We start from the raw sequence: 19703 nt of genomic DNA, 5'->3' as shown, positions 1-19703 counted from the left end.
TGGGGTGATAAGGGAGGCGATAACATCCCGGTCTGGGGTCACAGGAGCGCCGAGCCACGGCAGAGCTGAGCCCCTCGGCCTCCGGGAGATGCTTGGCCTGCGACCTTCTCGGGACCAGCTCTTGTGCCCTGACTCTGACAGTGGATCTGGTTTAAGTTCTTGCCCTGGAGTTTGTGTAGATACAGCCTCGCTGTGTGTGTGTATGTGAGTGTATGTGCGTGCCGGCTTTTCCTCGCTCCTCCCGAGGTCTCCTAACACTCTAGAACTCGGAAATTCCTTCAGGATGGTTTATGCATTGGGGAAAACAAAACAAAACAAAACAAAACCCAAATCAGCCAACAAACAAACAACCCCACCCAGACCTATGAACCGCTTTGAAATCTCTCTGGGTCCCGTCTCGCCGGCTAACACCCCTCCAGAGTCCACCTGCAAGCAGGGCAGGGGCAGGAGGAAGGAGGCCCCGAGGAAACCTCAGCGACCCGGTGTGGATGAGGCCGGGGGGCGCAGGGGGGCAGCGGAGTCCCGGAGCCCAGCTGCGCCTTCTCCTCGGCACCAGCACCCTGTGGGAGCGCCTTCGGCTGGCTTTGCTGCCTCTCCTCGGGGCTGTGAATGTGTGAGTGTGCAAATGAGGCTGTCAGGAAGGTGATGTGGCGGGTGGCATGGCTGATGGGACACCTCTGTTCCGCATGGTGCCAAGCGGTGCACAGGTTATTTTTTGGGGGGCAGGGGAGTGGGTGTGGTGGTCAGCCCTGCTTTCTGGTGGTCTTGCCAGCCCCTGCCCTCCTTGGAGATGCCTCCTGCCTCTCGCCAGCCGAGAGCTGCAGCCACGAGGATTCACCTGTCAGCAGAGACCTCAGCACAGGGCAGCGAGAAAATCTGCACAAGAGGGAGGAAAAATAAATATCTTATAAAGAAGCGGGGCGGCAGGAGCCGCCGGGATTGGGTCCGGGGGCCCGTGGGTGTGAAGCCGGGCGGGCGCGCCCCCAGGCTGTGCCCGGCGGCTGCGGCGCGCACGGAGCGTGGAGAGGAGCAGCCGCCCGTGTGTGTCTGCGGGTCCCACGGCAGCAGCGAGAGCTGAAAGCGGCAGAAACTGCTGCCGACAAGCAGGCAAAGCGGGTCTGTAGTCTGCACATGAAGAGAGAGATCATCTAGTGCCCCGCTTATCGTTCCGGGCTGTTCTCAAGTTTGGCTTGGTAAATACGAAATGCATGGCTTTTAATCCTGCCTGTGTTGCCCCAAGTCAGTAGCTGAGAAGGCAGAAGGGTCTCTAGCCGGGACTTTGGTCTTTGTTTGCGAGGGGAACCTGCTCTGTGTGAATTATTCACCATAATTGCCTATTTCCAAGCAGCTCCGGGGGGAGGCTCCGAAACGCAGGCAGGTCTCACTGGTGCCTGGAGAAAAGTGACGCCCGGAGCCAGTGGAAGTTCAGGGACAATTTTAAGTTCCCGATTCTCCTCCCCACCGGGAACGCTGGGGCCGGTATGGGGCTGAATAGGGGGAGAGGCCCGGGGACAAGGGACTTTTTGTTGCCTTAAGCCCAGCAAACGTGCCGATGCGTCTCTGCTCTGCCTGGTCTCCTTCTGCCGCCCCGAAAACAGGAGAGACAAAAATAATATACGCGCCGAAACAAACAGGAGAGAAGTCCTGGTAAAATGGAGGGAAAAGTAGTGGCTGTTTTTTATAGTCCAAGTGTATAATCGGATTTTTTTTTCTGTCCTGATAGAAAGCAGATAAATTTAGGAAGGGAGAGCTAAGAGAATAATTACAGGGTGAAGGTAGTTAAATTTTATTTCGAGTCCCAAAGGCAAAACCTGACATTTTATTGCAAACATCTGGAAGGCTTAAGAGACTGGCATGGTGTTTGTTTAAACACTAATAGAGATTTTTATTCTGTAAAACACAAACAAAGCCCATTTAAAAACACTTGAGACTGTAAATATTTTGCGGTGGTTCAATTCTCAAAGCCTGAGAAAACCGGGGGAAGGGGAGGGGGAACGAATCGACAGCATAATAGGGGTATAATTATGAATTAGTTAATATACGCAACAATACCGTTTGTGCAGACCATAAAAATAAATTGCAGACGTATTTTTTTCCCCCAGTCACAGTAACTGACCCCGCGCAGCACGGGAACATCACCTCGCTCGTGTTTCCAAGCGGCGACTTGTGCTTGCTTTAAACTTGCCTCTTTCTAGAGAGCCAGCCTCGAAATCCCCGATCCGTTCAAAGATAATCGGCGCTGCGTTAAAGCCCAGCAAATCGCTCGCTCAAGTTATCAGACAGCCTGGTTTTCACGTTGTTTTCGATTGCTAACTTTTTAAAAAAGAGAAATAACAATAAATCCACGGGCTAGATCTGGGGAAGCCTTCGGAAAGGTTTTTCTTGCTGTGGAGAAGGGTCTGAAAGTGGCCCGGCCCCTGCAAACAGCACATCTGGACAGCACTCCCGCCCAGCAGCCGGCTCCCCCTATTTCTCTTTTTTCTCCCCAAATATTTCCATATATAAACAAATATTTTTCAGGCTCGCTCTGCGACAACTGGAAAGCAGAAGTGAATGATTTCTTTATAAACCCCGAGGCCTGGCCCTGCGACCCTTGCTCCTGCCACTTTATTCCAGGGAGCAGTTTCCTGGATTTAATGGGAGCTACCCCTGCGAGTAAGAGTCTGGAATAAAGACCAGGCAAAGGGGCGCATTCATCTCTGGCGGCCGGGGGTCGGAGTGGGATCTGAATCCAGATTAAGGCCAGGCCTCGGGCAGGCTCGAGGTGTGCGCCGCTCGCCGCGGGGAGAAGGGACCCCGGCCCCGGAGCCGCTGGGCTGAGGGGAGCCCCGGGCCCGGTGCGGGCGGCGCGGCCGCGTTCTGCTCGGCCCGATCGATCTCAGTGCGAAGGCTCGGCCGAGTTCCCATCCCCCGGCTCGGGGAGAGGAGGGAGTTTGCTCTGGGCGAGCTTTCCCAGCGCAGGGGGCAGCGAAGGCTGCGAGGGGGCAGCTCTCTGTGCCCCCCGCCCCCCTTATCCCTCCCCTTTCCCCCGGCACATCCAGCGGGGCCGCAGGGTCGCTGCGGGGGCTGCGCTCTCTCCCCGCTCGCACGGCGGAGCGGCGGCGCCTTTGTGTTTGCCGCGTTCGCAGCGCCCGGCGCGGACGGGCACAGGGAGGGCGAGCAGTGCTAAACCTCCCGGGGGCAGGGATAGGGCCAGGGAGGAGGGAGAGGAGCAGCCGTCGGGGCCGCGAATCCATCCCTCCATCCATCCATCCCCGCGGTGCCCGGAGCGGTGTCCGGGGCCGCGGGGAGCTGCTCTCCCTTTGCCCCTGGCAAAAGGCTCTGCTCCCTGGGGTTTGACAATTAGGGGCCCTATTGGCGTGGAAAGCGCTCCGTGTCTTCTGTCGGTGCTGCAGGGGCTGTGCTCGGGTGCGGAGTGCTTGGACAGCTCAGCTCGCAGACCTCGGGTGGCACAGGAGAGAGCCCCAAGGTAAGAGACCCAAGACGGGTCGGGGCTGCTTTAAACCGTCCACCCGTAAAACCACACTCGCTGCTCTGGAAAACGTATTTCTGAGTTCTTACATCAGTTCCCAAAATTCGCTTAAATCTCCCTGCCTTTCCAGCACCATTTCTTTTCACTAAACCGCTATAAATAATCCACTGTTTTCTTGGGCTCTTTTGCTAAAATCTCCCTCCAGCTTGTTTGAAAGCCTTCCTCGGTGCCTGCATCCCAGACAAGTGTTTCCGAGGCTTTCGGAAAGAGGGAAAAGAATTGTTTTGATGGGGTTTTGGGGGGGATTTTTTTTTTTTTTTGAGACATTCCTTCGCCTGGGAAAAGACACACAGCTGGGGGACCCGCTGGAAACACGTGTGCCCTCCTCCGAGTCCCCGCTCCCGCTGTCGCCTTCCTCCAAGCCCCTGCCTCGGTCGCTCCCTTCTTGTTGCTGCTCCCCGCGGGGCCGGGAGCGGGCAGAGCAGGGTGGGGAACACACGACATCCATGCCGTGTGGCAGCGCCGCTGTGCCCGTGGAGAGCGACCTGTCAGGGAGGTGCACTGGAGGGGAGGGGAAAGGAGCCACGGGGAGGGGGATGAGGGCTGCAGGGCGGGTGATAGAGACGTACAAAACCTGCTCCTCGGCCTAGATAACAGGGTTTAGCCGGGATTTCCGAAGAAATGGCTTATTTCCCGTTTTACATCTGAAATCCGTTTCCGTGCGTGGGAACCCCGGCGGGCTGCTGTCAGTCGGCGCTTTAGGCCGGGGAGAGCGGGCTGAAGGCTCCGCCGTACCGCGCCGAGGGGGCACCAGGGATTCACTCGGAGCAAAAGGAAGTGTCTTTTCCCCCTACGCTCCCACACATACTCCTTTCACTTGTTTGCAGCCCCGTAGAAAAAAATTCGTCTATGAAAAAACCTGTCCTAAGCAGCTCTGCACCTTCGGGGAGCAGCTAAGAAGCAACGGACAAAAATAATCCCTTCCTGAAAATTTGTGTGTCTCCTTGCCCGCTTTCCCACCGCGGCTCAGTCCAGGCTAATCCCTTCTGGTTTTATTTCCAGATTTATAAATCCCTTCATATTTTATTTTGAACTTGCGTCGAATTAACCCCCCGCGGCTTTCCCCGCTGTATTTTCCGTGTACAGTGTTTCGCTTGACTTCACCTATTTTTCGGGGGTCCCACCAGCTCATGAAAGCACTCGCTTCTGTCACCTTCTCAAAAGAGGCCCTTGCTGCTTTTCACTGCGCTCCCCCCAGCGCCACGCGTGACCGAGGGGCGTGGGAGCAGCTGCGGGCCCGCCTCAGCCGGGCGGATGTCAGGGCAGAGCGAACAAGAGAGCAGAAATAAAATGCTGAATATTATCCAGGCAAGCAGCCGGGATTTGTACCTAGCGGCTTTGTTTTCGCTGTAGCTAGAGTGACAAAAAGAAGCGGGGAAGGGAAAAAATATTTTTATCTAGATAAAAAATCCCTTCCCAAAGAGAAGGCGCTCCCCACGCCCGGGTGTGTCCTGGTCTCCCTGCCAGCCCACGCCGCCCGCTCGGCCCCGCCGCTCCACGGACACGCATCGTTTTGAAGTGAAATTTCAACCCCCTCGAGACGTTGCTTCTGCTTCTGCCAAACACCGATTCCGCCGGCAAGGGCAAGTAATACATGGCATAAACGAAGTTTTAGAAACACCCCGTCACCCGGCGCCGCTGGGCGGTAAAGCACCTCTGGGGTGCTTTGCGTGGGGATTAGCCCGCAGCGGCGTTTGGGCAGCCTGGGTGCGGCGCAGAGAAGTGCGGGAGTTGTTACCTCTCTGTGTTTAGAGTTATGGGTTTCCTACTGGCTCCCTGTTCTTCAAACAGTTAATTCTCCCGGCCGGTGTTCCAGGACTCAGATGGCCAAAATTCCTCTCCCTGAAGCCCGAGTCTCCCTCCCCTCCCTATTGGGTCGCAGCTTTTGGGTCTCTCCCGAGCTCTCCCTCCTATTGGCCGGGGACATTTTTTTTCCCTTTTTTTTTTTTTTTTTTTTTTTTTCCTGACAGGCGCACGCAGCCTGCCTGACTCTTGGAGAAAAAAAAAAAAATCCCAGAAGTTTGGATCAATCAGAGAGAGACAGAAGGAAAGGGGAGAAGAAAAAAAAAAAAAAAAAAAAAAAAGAAATCCAGCCTGCTGCAGCCCCTCTGAGCAAGTGCTGGGACCTGGGCTGAGCACACCCTCCTGGCTCTGCCTGCGGAGTATCTGCAGCCTCATGTAGTGCCTTCAGGAGACTGAGGGCTGGTTCTTCTGGGGGTGCAGCTGGGGAGGGGTGGGGGGGGAGACAGAGGCGAGAGGCTCTGCCTCTGGTCCCCGAGCTGTGCGCTCCCAGCCGCTGGTCGCTCCTGTGCCCAAGGGTCTGGGCTGGGGGATAAGATGAGTGAGAGGAGAAGATCGGCGGTGGCCCTCAGCTCCCGAGCTCACGCTTTCTCGGTAGAAGCCTTGATCGGGACAAATAAAAAGAGGAAACTGCGAGACTGGGAGGACAAGGGGCTGGATTTGTCCATGGAAAGCCTCAGCCCCAATGGCCAGCTGGGGGACAATGAAGACCCGACTCAGTGCCTGGACCTCAACCCTGGTTAGTGCGACTCCTTTCTCTTCGGGATCCCCCTCCTGCCCCGCTCCCTCCCAGCTTCTAGCCCTGATTCCTGTCGGGAGCTGCCCGCCGGGCAGCGCGTCCCGGAAAACATTCGAGACTGGGAGTGCAGAAAAAAATAAGCGGGAATTTTGCGGAGATTTCTTTTTTTTTTTTTTTTCTGTTGTTGTTTTTGTGGGGTTTTTTGTTGTTTGCTTGTTTGTTTTTTTCCTTTCAGTTTACGGGAACTTTCTCTTACTCGCTGTGTCTCTTCCCCCCCACATAGCTCCGTGATCTCCCGCGAGGGACGGCGCGTCCCCTCTGCTTCCTTTTTAACCCTCTCTCCTTCCACTCCCTCCGTGCCTGCCGATCGCGATACTCCTTCCTGGGGATCTCGGGACACGCGTTTCGTTTTGCCCCAATTTCCCGAGCCCCGAGTTGGAGTTGCCGGGTGGGCCGGGGGCAAAGGAGCGGGGTGCGAGTTGCACCCCTCTCCTCGTTTCCGAGTCACCGCCGCGTACTCCCCGCGGAAACAGTGACTCCCTAAGCGGAGGTTTCGGTGTAGGAGGAGGATGTGGGCATCCGGGATCAGCGCTGCTCCGGGGCGAGGGTCGCCGGCTCTTCGGAGTGATGGAGACCCTCTGTGTGCTCCCGCAACTCGGGATCCTACTCCCGGGACCGGACCCGCTGTGTGCTCCCGCAGCTCGGGGTCCTTCTCCGGGACAGGACCCGCTGGGTTCCGGCCGGCGCGGCCTCGCTCCGCTCCCGGCACGGAGGGCACAAGCCGCGGCGGAAGCGCGGGGGGACATGGAGGGGTCCCTTCCCTCTCCGGAGGGAAACGCTCCGGGCAGGGAAAAGGAACTCGGCGGGTAAGGGGCACTGAGAGCAGTCCAGCCCCGCTTCCCAGCCTGGCTCCTCCCGGAGCCGCGCACGGAGCAGCGCCGGGCCCGCGGCCCCAGGGCCGGCGGAACGGGGTTAGGGGACAGCGAGCACAACACTTCCCTCTTGGTGTCCGTCTTTGGACTTTAAACTCTCGTTTGTTTGTTTTTGTTTGAAAGGAATCCAGTAGCTCGCAGCTCTCATTTGGCTCAAGCCAAACCCTCGGTCTGCTCCTGTCCCCCCGGCCGCTCCTCTCCGGCCTAAAGCAAGGGCTCCGCAAACGCAGCCGGGGATCCGCGGATCCCGGGGGTGAAATCGCGCCGGGCCTCGCTCCCCGAGCTGTCCCCGCGCCCTTCTCGCTGTCCCCAGTCCCCGTTCCCCAGGGCCTTAACAAGGGACGGAGGGAGCGGCCCCGCTCTCACAGCTATAGTGTGGCGAGAAAGACAATTTTAGGTGATTTCTCTTTGCTTTTAGTGGTCAGATGGGGCAAAAAGGTCAAGCGATTTCTTTGCGCAGCCCTAAGAAAAAGGGCAGAAATATCCTCCTCTCCTGCCAAGTCCATTCCGCTGCATTTGGAGCACCTTTTAAATTTCGTTTTTATTTATTTTGCGTGATGTCCCCTGAGCTATCAATTAGCATAAGCTGCCCAAAACTAAGAGTAAAAAAACCCAAACCAACAAAGCAAAAACAAAAGGAGGCGAAAAAAAGAGAAAGAATTTTAGACCGAGGTATCAAAAACATTTGCTGTAAAAAAATATTTTTTAAAGTGTTTTTGAAGGGAGCTAAAGACCATGAAGACCTCGCCCCTCTACGCCCTCAAGGAGCCGCATTTCAATTTGCTTTTAACAGCAGCAGCCTTTCTCGGTGCGGGTCCTAAGGAGAAGTAGGTAATTGCTGCCAGGGTCGTCTCTCTCAGCGGAGGGACGGGCATAAAGGAGAGGGGACAGCAGCGATCAACCAGTCAAAAAATAGGCTACGGCTTCAGAGGCTTCCCCGTTCAAAGGAATAATTACGTGATCGTAGACAAAAAAAGGCTTTCTAATAACAGAGAGTATCTGTGCATAAGTATTTTTTTCTTTTTTCCCCCCTTTTTTAACCGTTTTTCTTTTTTTAGAACAGTTTTTCATAATTTTTTAGCCTCAATGGGTTATGTTTTTATACAGTCTCAAAGTTTAATTTGCTTATTTCTCAGTGAATTCGAATTGGAAAATTGGAAAACTCTCCATGCGCCAGATTGGAGAGCGGGAGAGAATGGCTGCTGGTGCCTGAAACCTCAGAAAGTAAACGTGATGTTTTTCATAAAGCAAAGGAAATCAAGAACAGTTTGAGAAATCATTTTTAGGAGGTTGATAGACTTTAAATAAAGTCCGCGACTGTAATTTGCACAGTCACTTCATTAAACCTAATTCCTCCGCGGTGTACTTTTGCTGCTGGGTGAAAATTGATTAGCGGCTCTATAATGACCACCAAATTCCATCTTTACAAGACCTAATTAAGAACAAACTTTACACCTAACGTATTTTAAACTTGCCAAATCTCCAGCGATGTAGAAAAAAAAATTGGAAAAGGGAATTTTTATAGCGTCCCAAAAGTTCAGCGCTCAAAGCCGCTGCCCCCGAGCAGGGACGGGCTGTTCCCTCTGCTGCGGTGCTGCTGGGACGGCGGTGCTTGCGGGGAGGCCGCAAGTCGTACAGGGGCTCTGGGAAATTATGTCCTGATTTTCGTGGGATTACCTAAATCGGTCTAACCCCATTTATCCATCTTTTCGCCTAAATTGCCTCCATTTCAGCGCGGGAGGGTCTGAAAACTATTCAGTGTGGGGAGCTAAACGCGGCCACAAATAGAGTAAGGCTTTGCTCTCCTTCTCCTAGATCTTTTTCGTGCTAAGGGCGGGTATGAGGATTTCTCTCCCGAACGCGGGACACGTCCCCTGGCAGGGGTGAGGGGGAGGCGGCGGAGCGGCCCCGCTCCAGCCCCCGAGTGGGTGCGGGTCTGCGCTGGACGTGCACAAACCGCAGTGCCTGGCAGGCAGCGCTGCTCGTTTCCCCGTGTTGGCGGAATCCCTGACCCCTGACGGGCCATCTTACAGCGTACCCAAACTCTTCGGTGACGATATTGGCGAGACCGAGTCTCCCGAGAGAACTGCCCTCCCTCCCGGGCCGCATCCTCCCGGGAGAAGCGAGGTGGCAGCCTGGGAGGTGCCGGGTCGGGCTGTGGCGTGGGCAGAGGTGAGGAAAGCAAGCCGATAGATCCCCCAGGTTTGTAAGGAACATCACCCGAGCATCCGAGTTATTTATTTATGTCTCAGCCACGAATTTTGCCGCCAGAGTTAATGTGCTTTTTTTTACGAGAGTCATTTAAAAGAGGGATAAACCTGGATTTTAATCATGTGCGGGTTCAACCACGAAGTTGTGAAAAGGAATTCGGGATTACAGAGGCTCTCACCTTCTCTTTCCCACTCGGGAAAAGAGGGAGCTCCGGGCAGGGGCAGGCGGAGCTCTCCGGGGGCTCCGGGAAGCCTTTCCCTCTGCTCCGCCGCCGCTCCCGCATCCTCCGCCGGCGCTCGGCTCTGGCCGCCGACAGGCCAAAGGAGGAGGAGGAGGAGGAGGAGGGTGGCGGGACGCCCCTCCGTCCCCTTGGCAGGTTCGGTTTCAGAGGGCAGCAAAACAATGGGCTCGGATGTCTTGTGGGTATTTATAGATTTAACCTGAGCAGCGGAAAGGTCACAGGGGCCCCAGGCGTTGCCTCCCTTGATGAATATATTGTTTACCGTCCTTTAGGGCCGTGGCATTCGTCCGCCCGTCCCTTCGCCACCCCAAGGGCGCAGGGACAGACCGAGGCAGAGCCGAGCGCGCTCCTTTCCTTGTCGAAAGTTTAAGACTTTTAAAATTTTTTTTTGGAGAGCGTGGGTGGGAACATGTTTCCGTGGATGCGTTTGCCTTCACAAGAATACGGCTGCTCCTTCGGGCGGTCAGGTCTCTTCACGGCGACACGAGCACAGGCGCTTCAGAGGCAGAACAAAACGGTGCGGCGGCTAAACAGATCGACTTTTTCGGCTTTGGGACCGTCCTTTTCCTCGCGAAGAAACACACAGGCCATTTTGTAAACGAATTTTTTCTGCCAGTGCAGTCTGTGTATCACACGTCCATCCCACCGGTATTTTTGGTTGCATATATTGAAAGTGCACCTACCGGTTTAAAAACTCCAAAATCACCCAAAAACAAACAAACAACCCCCAAACAACAAATTAAACAAATGAAAGCAAGGTATTTTTGAGAGTTTAGTTATTCGTTCCTTGTGTTTATCTGAATCTACACTGGCGAACTACTGCGAGCCTCTGCAAAGACAGAAAAACACGGCGCACATTTTAAGACCCACAATGTGTTTATTACGTGTGCTTATCGGTAAGATTAAGATCCGGGAGTTTGACAAAGCCTTCAGTGGCTGACAAGAGTAAAACCGTCAGCTCTTTTAGAGCGGTGTGTTGCTTTCCTGTGTCTCCCGGGAGGTTGCATCCACGTCCATCCCAATGCCGCTCCGCCGCGGGGCTCCTGCTCCTCCTTGCCCGCGGGCAAACCCTCTCCGCCTGCGGGAGTGCGGGAGCCACACAGCCCGCCCACCCTCCGGAGAGGTAAAGAGATTTTAAGAGCAGTAGAAAATGCCATTGACCCTTCTACTTCCTTTTTAATTTTTTTTTTTTAAATACCCTCGCTTCTGAATGCTTATATTGATGAAGTGCGTTCCTCGAGCAGTGGCTGTTAAACCCGTGAAGAAGGAGTGCCTTAGTTCGGTTTCTCACTTCAGCTTTTGTTTGACTGCTCGGTGGATGGGGTTAAGATTCCAAGAGCGGGCAGAGCAATTTTTCTCGTTTCTTTCCCTAGGTAGAGCGCATTGCCATTCATCGTCCCTTGCATGTTCCTTGAGGCTCGTAGACGAGCAATGCTCTGGGGCAACGAGTTGTAAGACAAGAGAGTGTCAGCTTTGCCTTACCTTGGCACTGGGCGTTATTGATGAGAAGCCTTTCTAACGAATTTGGGTGTGACTAGGATTGTATGAATTCATTCCACCTGTTGGATCATCAGTTTGCCTCTTTAAGACGGATACAGAGCTCAGCTCCGTTGTTCCCTTGTGTACGCGATGGAAGGAAATGCAAAAATCTGCCCCTCCTAATACCTCTGTTCCCCATACCCCAGCATCAGAGCTAATACTCTCATCTTCCCCAGAGGAGACAATTGCAGGAGGCAGATGGAGTTGTCCAGATGAGAGCCAGGAGAGCTGAGCCCTGTGGGGACTCGGGAAAAGGTTGTCTTAGTCGAGTTCATACACCTCTGACCTTGGAGCCTGAGGAAACAGAGAGTGAGAAGGATTTGTTCCTGTGGTAATATGTGCCTTACTGAACTGAGGAACTCCTGCTGCTGGGTCTGTGAAACTCCTCCTGCAGAGAGGCGAATTACTCGCACTGTACTAAGAGGGCAGGTAATAGAATAATAGAGGCAAACCTTAAAGAGCAGCAGAGCGCTGGGAAAAGGGTGGTGTGTCAAGCAATTTCTCCCTTTCTTTTATATGTATTTTAAAGCTGCAGCATTTTTTACACAGGTTTATCCCATCTGCTGGTAACGGGAAAACTGCTGTTTCAAAAGATGTTTCTTGTCTTCTACAAGAACTTTGGGAGAATCCAAAAAGCTTCTGTTACAAGCAAAAGTCAAGTAATTCCTTACGAACCATCAATCACTTCTCCCTCCTCCCATTTGGGACCGAGCACTTGATATCAAATATCAGCCCAGCTAGCCTCTCCTCAGGCAGAAGTGTCCTGCTTTATCCGTATCTGTCTTTAAGGAAAACTGATGCTTTTCTCAGATGGAAAAGCTGAAAGATGCCTTCCAAGAGCACTGCGTTCAGGAAAGAGCATTTCCATTGTTTTACAGCACAGTCGGTGCCATTTGAGTCACTTCTATTCACACAGATAGCTGTTCCTTTTGTAATCCGTTGGATTCCTGATTCAATCTTTGCTTGCAGTCTTAGGTCTTCAAAGACCAACATTTCTTTTTTTTCAGAGTTTCTTTTTTCTGCCTTCTGGTCTAGATTAATAAGGTTAAAATAGTTTAAATAATGCACTAAAACCAGTCTGAGAGTACTGAAAAAAAATATCCCTGAATATATTGAGACACGATCAAATGGCATTTACATTGTCCTTTTTTGTAAAATAAGTAAAATCCATTCAGGTGTGATTTAAATCACCCCAAGTGTCCATATTGAAATCTATCGTTTACCCTGGTGATGCAAAATCAAATTCAGTGAAAGAAACTTTAATTTTCTAAACTTGACAATGTTCCAGAGATCAAAAGAGTTTCCCAGAGAGGCTGGAACATGCTAATGCCCATTGATGGAGTTTTGGGATTTTGTGCTAATTCTTAGCTCTCTGATATAATCTTAAACAGTGCAATTAGTGGGCAGTAATGGGATGGGACCTTCTGTTAAATTCCTGGCAGAAAAGGCATCGTGGGTATACAGACATGTGGGCAGTGTCTGTCAGCCTGGGAGCTGTGTGGCTCCTTTGGGAAGAGCAGCCATGGGCACATGGGTGCAGGGAAAATGCAGACAAGTGGGGTCTTCCCAGTTCTCCAGTTCCTGATCCTGATCCAGAGCAGCTCTGCATAGCAGGACCTTGAAAAATTTTGCTTCCATAGCCTTTTACTCGAACTACAGTTTCCTCAGATAGAGGGTACAGTGCAGCAATGCTGAGCCTTTTTTTCCAGAGGGAAAAACCCCCAAAGGTGCAGCTTTCTGCTGCTTATTTCCAGTATTGTTGAAAATAGGATATGATTGCAACTTTTACACCTGTGAAACATCTGCTGTCTCAAAATACAACCCCCTTGCATTTCCTGTGTTAAAAGCTGTAGTGTTCTCTGGTGAGACGTGCTAGGGAGAGATAACATCGTGCTATGGCAAAATTAAATTGAAATATCTTTGAAAGCACATTGAGAATTTTTGAAACCGAGAAGAAATGTGTGCCAATTGAAATTCTAGTAGCAATTTGCATCCTGGGGGCATCTTTTAATTGCATATTCTTCAAGGTCAGAAAACAATGAATGAGTAAATCAATCCCACAAGTGATAAAAGCACTTGTTACAGTAATATTTGCAATAATATTTCCATATACCCTTTGCCTAATTGAGCTATTGATCTGAGAGTGTTGTGAAGATGGTGAGAGGATGGTCTGAGTCAGACCCCTGTGGCTCTCCACTGTTGGCTGAGTGTGTGTGCAAGTGCAGCTGTCAGAGGGGAGGGATCACCTCACCAGTGGCTTGGGGCAGCACACGCTGATTCGCAGCAACGGAGGAAGTCTGAGGAGGATTTTCATTTTGGAGAAAAAAAAAAAAGTGAAGATGGTGAGGATTCACTTAGATTTACTTTAGTAACATCTTTTAAAAATTTTGTTTTATGGAGAATCAGGAAAACTTAGGGTTTGGCCAATCTTTAAGTATTTATTTTTGTATCATCAAACTACCTAATGATTTTAAGTTGTCCAACCATTTTAGAAATAGATCCCAAGTCTCCTTGTTTTGATTAATTAAAAAGTAGTTTTAAAATAGGTCACAGAATGAATTAACAAATAAAGAATAAGGCATTTTTATTTATATAATACTCAAACCAAGCATTTGGACACTCAAAACTGCTTCCCATTTTTTCTTTTTCTAGAAGCCAAAGGTCTTTGGCAAATTCTGCAGGATTAAATGAAATTTTAATTTCTTCTAAGCTGGATTTTATTGGTTGATTACATATATAAAATTAAAAAAGGAGTTCAGTGGCATGACAGAACTCAGTGCCTGTCATAGTGGATGGCTTCACTTCACTGCCACTGCACCTGTTCATTCTTCTCAAAGCTTTTGCTTTTTGGGAAAGAAATCTTCCAGTATTGTTAAATGGACATTTCCAACTATGTCTACATGTGTAGCTCTTGGAAAGGAGCTTGGGAAGAAATTATTGCAAACCACCTTTGAAAGAATCAATTTAGAGTTTCTAAAGAGTCCTTAACCAACTGGTTAAAAGCTGACACAAATCATATTAATAATCAGCACATTCATATGAATGCAGCCACAGCAAAAATTGTTTTAAAATCAGTGGGCCAGGGCACACAGAATAGTTATGAATGACTTACAGTTCTTTGACTTCACTCAGGGGCTGGATACACTCTTGGCTAACACTGACATTTTTCCATGACCAATGAATTAACAAACCCGAGCTTCAGCTTTTAGGAGCTTCAGGAAATAGACAACTCCCTGATCAGAAATCTCCCCCCAAACCAAGGAGAAAATTTAAGACGTTGAAGTGTCTTTGCTTTTAATAAGAGTGAAGAACTGTGCATCACAGACTTCTTAAGAAACTACTCTAGTAACAGCAATATCCCTAAGTAAGATATTGGAAGTGCTGCTTTCTTATGATGCCAGCATCAGTGTGGATGCCTATGCAGAGAAAATACGAGAGCATGTTGCAACATTTAGAAATGTAGGTTGCATATGATGTGTAGGTTAGGGAGGCTTTAAAAATAGGTTCTTCTTGATTTGCCCCTGAAATGCCTGTAGATCAGTTCTGTAAGGCTGAGTTTAGTGAGGAAGAAGGAAGCTTGGGACTAGATGGAGATTTACAGATAGAATTTTTATTTTTCGCCTAATCGCCACACTGGATTTTCCTCAATTCTGCTCTAAGGATTCTATTGAAAGGTCAATTATTAAATGCTCATAGGTGCTATTGTAAACACATTTAATGACTTTTACAAGAATCACTTTCTTTGCTGAAGAAATTATCCCGGTTCTGCCCTGTCAGCGCCCTCTTTCAGCTTTACACTTTGAGCAGAAAAAATGCAAATGAATTTTAATTGTGCTTTAGGCAGCCTGTCTCACCAGGGTGAAAAAACAGTGGAAGCAGACCTTATACCCTCTCAGACTTAATGGAAACATTCCCACCGGCTTTCTTAAAAGCGAACTTCAGCCTTCAGGTTGTGCTGGACTCTGCTGCTGCCTTAATTTGTAATTAAATGCCATGCAGGAATTGGGACTGGTAATACTAAATCTTTGGTTGATGCATCCTAGCATGAAGGCTGTGTGGAAGCAGTGCTAAAGGAGGGCCTGATTCTTTGACATGCCAAGTATCTGCACTTCATAGGATTATATGGTGCTGATTTTCAAGGGTGCAACTTCTGTGACCTTATTTTCAGTGGTGTTAAGAATGTGTAATTGCCATGGAGATCTTAAACCTCTCCCTTGATTTCTGCTCTGAGACACCCTAAACAGGCTGTGATCGCAGAAAGTAGGCTACTCCTCAGTGCAACAGCTGGGATTGAAATAATCTGGGGGGGATTCCTTTTTCTTCTTCTTCAATACCATGTCAGTCTATAGGAGTTTAATAGTTATGACAGTGAGGTTAATACCTGGGTGATCATTTTATGCTATAGCTGGATCATGTTTGCTCTTCAGATTTAGTGCAAATGCCTGATAGCATGAAAACAATCAGGTTGGATCTGCTGCAGGTTTCTGGATTGTGACTGTCTTTGCAATTTCTAAGTACTCCTGCCATTTATTTGTGTAATACAAGAATACAGTGCTCCATACATGGCAACAAGGCTGTTATTTTTACACTGAAGAGTTATTTTTTTGCTTCATAAAGCTTAATCTTTTTATGCCAGAAGATTGTAGCAAGCTATGAAAATACAGAATTCAGTCCATGGCTGTGGATGCTTAATGGTTTTTATTTTGCTCTGGAATTTAAAAGATAAATAGAAGATTTATTATCGTAGGATTTAGGGGTTTCCTGTGCCAAGCTCTTTGGAGCAAATAAAAAAAAAAGTTTTCATTTACCATCAAACAAGCCTAGCAAAGCCTCTATGTGCCTAGTGGCAAGGCAGTCACATTATTCACTCCAGGGCTTGGAGTGTTACCACATAAACTGCAACATCACAGTGCTGCTACGCAGGTCCTGCAAACGCTGCCTCATTAGAGACTCCCTGGATTATTCTGTACAGTGCAATTCTGTGTGCTCCACCACTCAGGAAATTGTGCCTGAGCTGGGGAAAGGGAGGGCAGCTGTGGAAGTGCCTAGCAATGTACTGTTACAGAAATGGACAATAATTAATAGCTTTTGTGAAAATATAGCCATAAAATGCAACTTCAGGACAAAAATGAAAAATAAACCACCTCAGTCTGCTTCTCAGAATGAAAGATTCAATAGTGAATTGGCTGGTTATTAAGGGCATTTGCTCAAGTTACGTTAAGGTGCTGAGCATCATTCATCCAGGGTAATGCTGGAATAATTGATGTAGAAGAAAATGAAAAGAGGTTGGATTGAGTACATACAGGGCACATAATAAAGTAGTCCAGTGTGGTCAGACTACCACAGAAATGCAGTTCAGCCCCAAAGGGGGATTGAAAATGTTTGGGGCATTTTTTGTCTCTGTTCTGTTGCAGTGCCAGATGCCCTGCTCCTGGTTGTGCTCTCAGACACCTGGAGCTCTGCAATGTCCAGTGGCTTCTGTAGGTGCTGGCTTGTCCTTGGGCTGAGAAACGACAGAAAAACACCAAATCAAGAATCATAGCGCTGTAGCTTGGCTGGATGAGGGCTGGGTGTCCTGAATCCTTCTGAGGGGCTTCTTGACTGGGACAAGGGAATGCACCAGGGGATGAAGAGAGCCACTGTTGTGTTCATGTTGAGTCATGGGTGTACATTATCCTCCTAGGAATGAAATGATGCTAAAATCGGGAAGAGATGAGTTAACAGCGGCAAAGGAGTAGAAAACCAGAAAACTGATAGAAAACAGAGAGGGATCTCTGTTGGGAAGGAAGAGGAGCATGAGGTGGGAAAGGGAGAGGTTCAGGGCTTCATTTCCTACCCACCAGCTGCTCTCAGCATGAGGAGAAATTAGAAACTATTTTCAGGCTTTCTCCCTGCATCTGGGTACCTTCCTGTGTTGTTTTTATTTTTTTTCCCCCAGAATAATGAATAGCATGGTTCCTATAGATGAAATACAGTATTCATAATGGTTTCTGAAGACAGCTTAGGACATTATATGAGTAAATGTAATAATTTGCTGTACTTCAGCTATGTAAGAGAGGGGAAATGGAAGACCTCTCAGTTAAGTAGAAGGTGTCATGAAAAAGAGCAGGATTTCTTCCCATGATCTTTGTTCCTCCATGGTTTAATGCAAAACATTAGGAATTTCAGGAAAAATTAAAAATAATCTCCTAGAGGAAGTAATTTCTCTTAGAGTCAGCTTCACAGGAGTTTTAGAATAATATTTAAAATCTTGTTTGCAACTTTTGCTACTTTATTCAGGTCTTTGTCCTTTTTATAATCAATAGATGTTACACATGGGGTTCAGTCTATTTTATTGTGCAGTTGCATTGGCTGAATATTATGGATTTCCATAGAATATAAACATATTCTATTTCAGTGCTTGATAGTATTAATATTTAAATTATCAACATACAGAAGTTTTTTATGTGCCAGCGAGAGTATGTTAAACATTATCGCAGTGAGTGTAGTTATTTATTCCATAGGTACACCTAGAGGCAATTTCTAATTGCTAATTAAATTACACATAGCACATTTCTGATTTTTAAGGTCATAATTAAACTAAATTTATAATAATCAAGTACTTCAGATAATTTAGTCTTCCCCCTCTATGCCAAATTTGAACTTGTTATATTGTTTATTTGTGTGTTTTTCCTTGGAGCATTGCTGGAAGGAGGAGGGACCAGCTTTTCTGCACAGCAACAGAAGTTTTTTGAAATGCCAATCTGGCTAGGACCCCTGAACTTAAATGAAGAATTATGTATAGCAGCAAAGGTTTCTTATTGCAATTATTTGCAGTTGAATGAGAATATGTGTTTGTGAACTGACCCTCAATCATTTCATTTGTGAATATTCAAAGAATTACTGAGCATTCATGAGGACGCTTGACAGTCATGAATTAAAATATAAATAATTGTGTCTCAGACAGTTGCTATTTGCTGCACCATTTACAATTATGTTTGCTGTGTAGACAAATGGGAAGAAAAAACTTATTATTATGGTCATCTAATGAAGTGTATAATATTTGTTCTGCATTTTTTCCCTGAAAAATAAGCATTTATTTTTCAGTCTTTTCCCCACCCATTTCTGCTTCCTTTTTTTTCTTTATTCCACATTCACAGTTGTATTATTTTTGACCTGTCTGAGTTGTGACTTCTCTCCCGTGAGTCAAGGTGTGTGCCCAGCTCTGTCCCCAAAGCAGGAGGAGATTCAGGGGTTCCGCTTGGCTCTCTGCACGTACCTGGGCTGGTGGCTCCTGGGGACAGCCCAGGGCTGCCCTTTGCTCACATTTCACAGCACAGCAGAGCACCAGGTCCCATCCAGGGCCTCAGCACACTGCAGTGTACAAAGAGCAATATTCTGAAGGTGTTGCTGGTCAGTCACCCCCCTTTCATGAGACAACATTCACACCAGCTCTTCACACTGTGGTTGGCTGAGTTTATTCCCGTGTACACACTAAATGTGATCTTCATTGCGTGTGCCAGAATTGCCCCTTCAGCACAGCAGGCCAAACGGTCCTAACCCTTCCCTGATATCTCTGTCATAAGGGGACTTCAACCAGGATTTGTCATTATTTTACTTGTGGTCTGAGTTTGATATAATTTAATAATAAATTCCAAAGAATGGGCAATGATATTTGAGAAGGAAATCAGATCTCAGTACAGGTAAAACCCTAAATGAAGAATGAAGAAATAATAAAAATAGAGTTTTGTGAAATAGAACAGAGGTTGTGAAGTTTTTTGGTTTATTTTTTCAGTACACAATGAATTTCAGTCGAGATATCCATTTATGAAGGGATATTTTGTGAGAAAAAACCCCAGAAATTCCTGAACTATGTTTCTTCTTTGTCTAAGATACTGTGGAAAAGCCCCTTTACTCTTATATGTCTTAACAACAAACAGGGGAATAGAAAGCAGTAATTTCTCCTTTGTGAGGGCAGAGGAATCTGAAGATTGAGGCTTAGTTTGCAGAGTTTGTAGAGCAATTAAGCATATCAGGATTCCCAGTTCAAATTGTTGGCTCAAAATGCATCCTGATTTAATAAGGAAAGAACAGGAATAAGTCAGTGATTGAGTTCCTTGAAAAAGGGATTTGCCAAACTGGAGATCTGACATTTTCCTTTTCTTCAATTACATTTTGACTACCCTGAGACACATAAAAAAGGTTGTTTTTTTATGAGGACATGACTTTCAAAAGTTATTATAAAATGTTTGTATGTTTTTCTTCAGAAGAGTCTTTAGATGCTTATTTGGGGCCAAATTCAGCAAGCAACTAAGAACTCTAGCCCATCCATTTTCTGCATTTAAACAAAAGCATAACAACGACTTATACTTTAATATAATAACTTATACTTTAATATTCCCCATTTTTGGTGAATGTAGTTCTCCCTCTCATATTTTGCTTTTGTTCTAGGATTTTTTTTAAGAACTGAGGATTTTTTTTTCAGTGAAGACATTCCTGTTACTCTTACCAACTCAGAAAAAATGACTGCTTAATAGTGGACAGAGTTTGAATCCCATTTTACTTGCAATATACTTTCTCCACATCATGTGCATGTACAAGTCTCTCCCTCTCTAGACAGACCTATAATATGTACACGTATATATTATATATAAATTAAAGTATTGTTTTATATATATATATATATAATATATTTCATGTAATACCTGTATTTTTTGTATGGCTTTTGTA

At 47.8% G+C, this 19703-nt stretch overlaps 1 protein-coding gene across 1 annotated transcript in view; it reads left to right on the top strand.

The window, feature by feature from the left end:
- Nucleotides 1-5869: 5869 nt before the first annotated feature.
- TBX15 (T-box transcription factor 15) overlaps nt 5870-19703 on the top strand; it is an 89067-nt gene continuing 75233 nt past the window's right edge. The window contains exon 1 of the mRNA XM_064722991.1: nt 5870-6071. Within this exon, the coding sequence (XP_064579061.1) occupies nt 5870-6071 (202 nt within the window). The remainder of the gene's footprint in view (nt 6072-19703) is intronic.

Source organism: Zonotrichia leucophrys, chromosome 1 (assembly GCF_028769735.1).
Source record: "Zonotrichia leucophrys gambelii isolate GWCS_2022_RI chromosome 1, RI_Zleu_2.0, whole genome shotgun sequence".
NCBI classification, from domain to species: Eukaryota; Metazoa; Chordata; class Aves; order Passeriformes; family Passerellidae; genus Zonotrichia; species Zonotrichia leucophrys.
The sequence above is the reverse complement of the archived record's forward strand: the minus strand, read 5'-3'. Positions and strand labels throughout refer to the sequence as shown.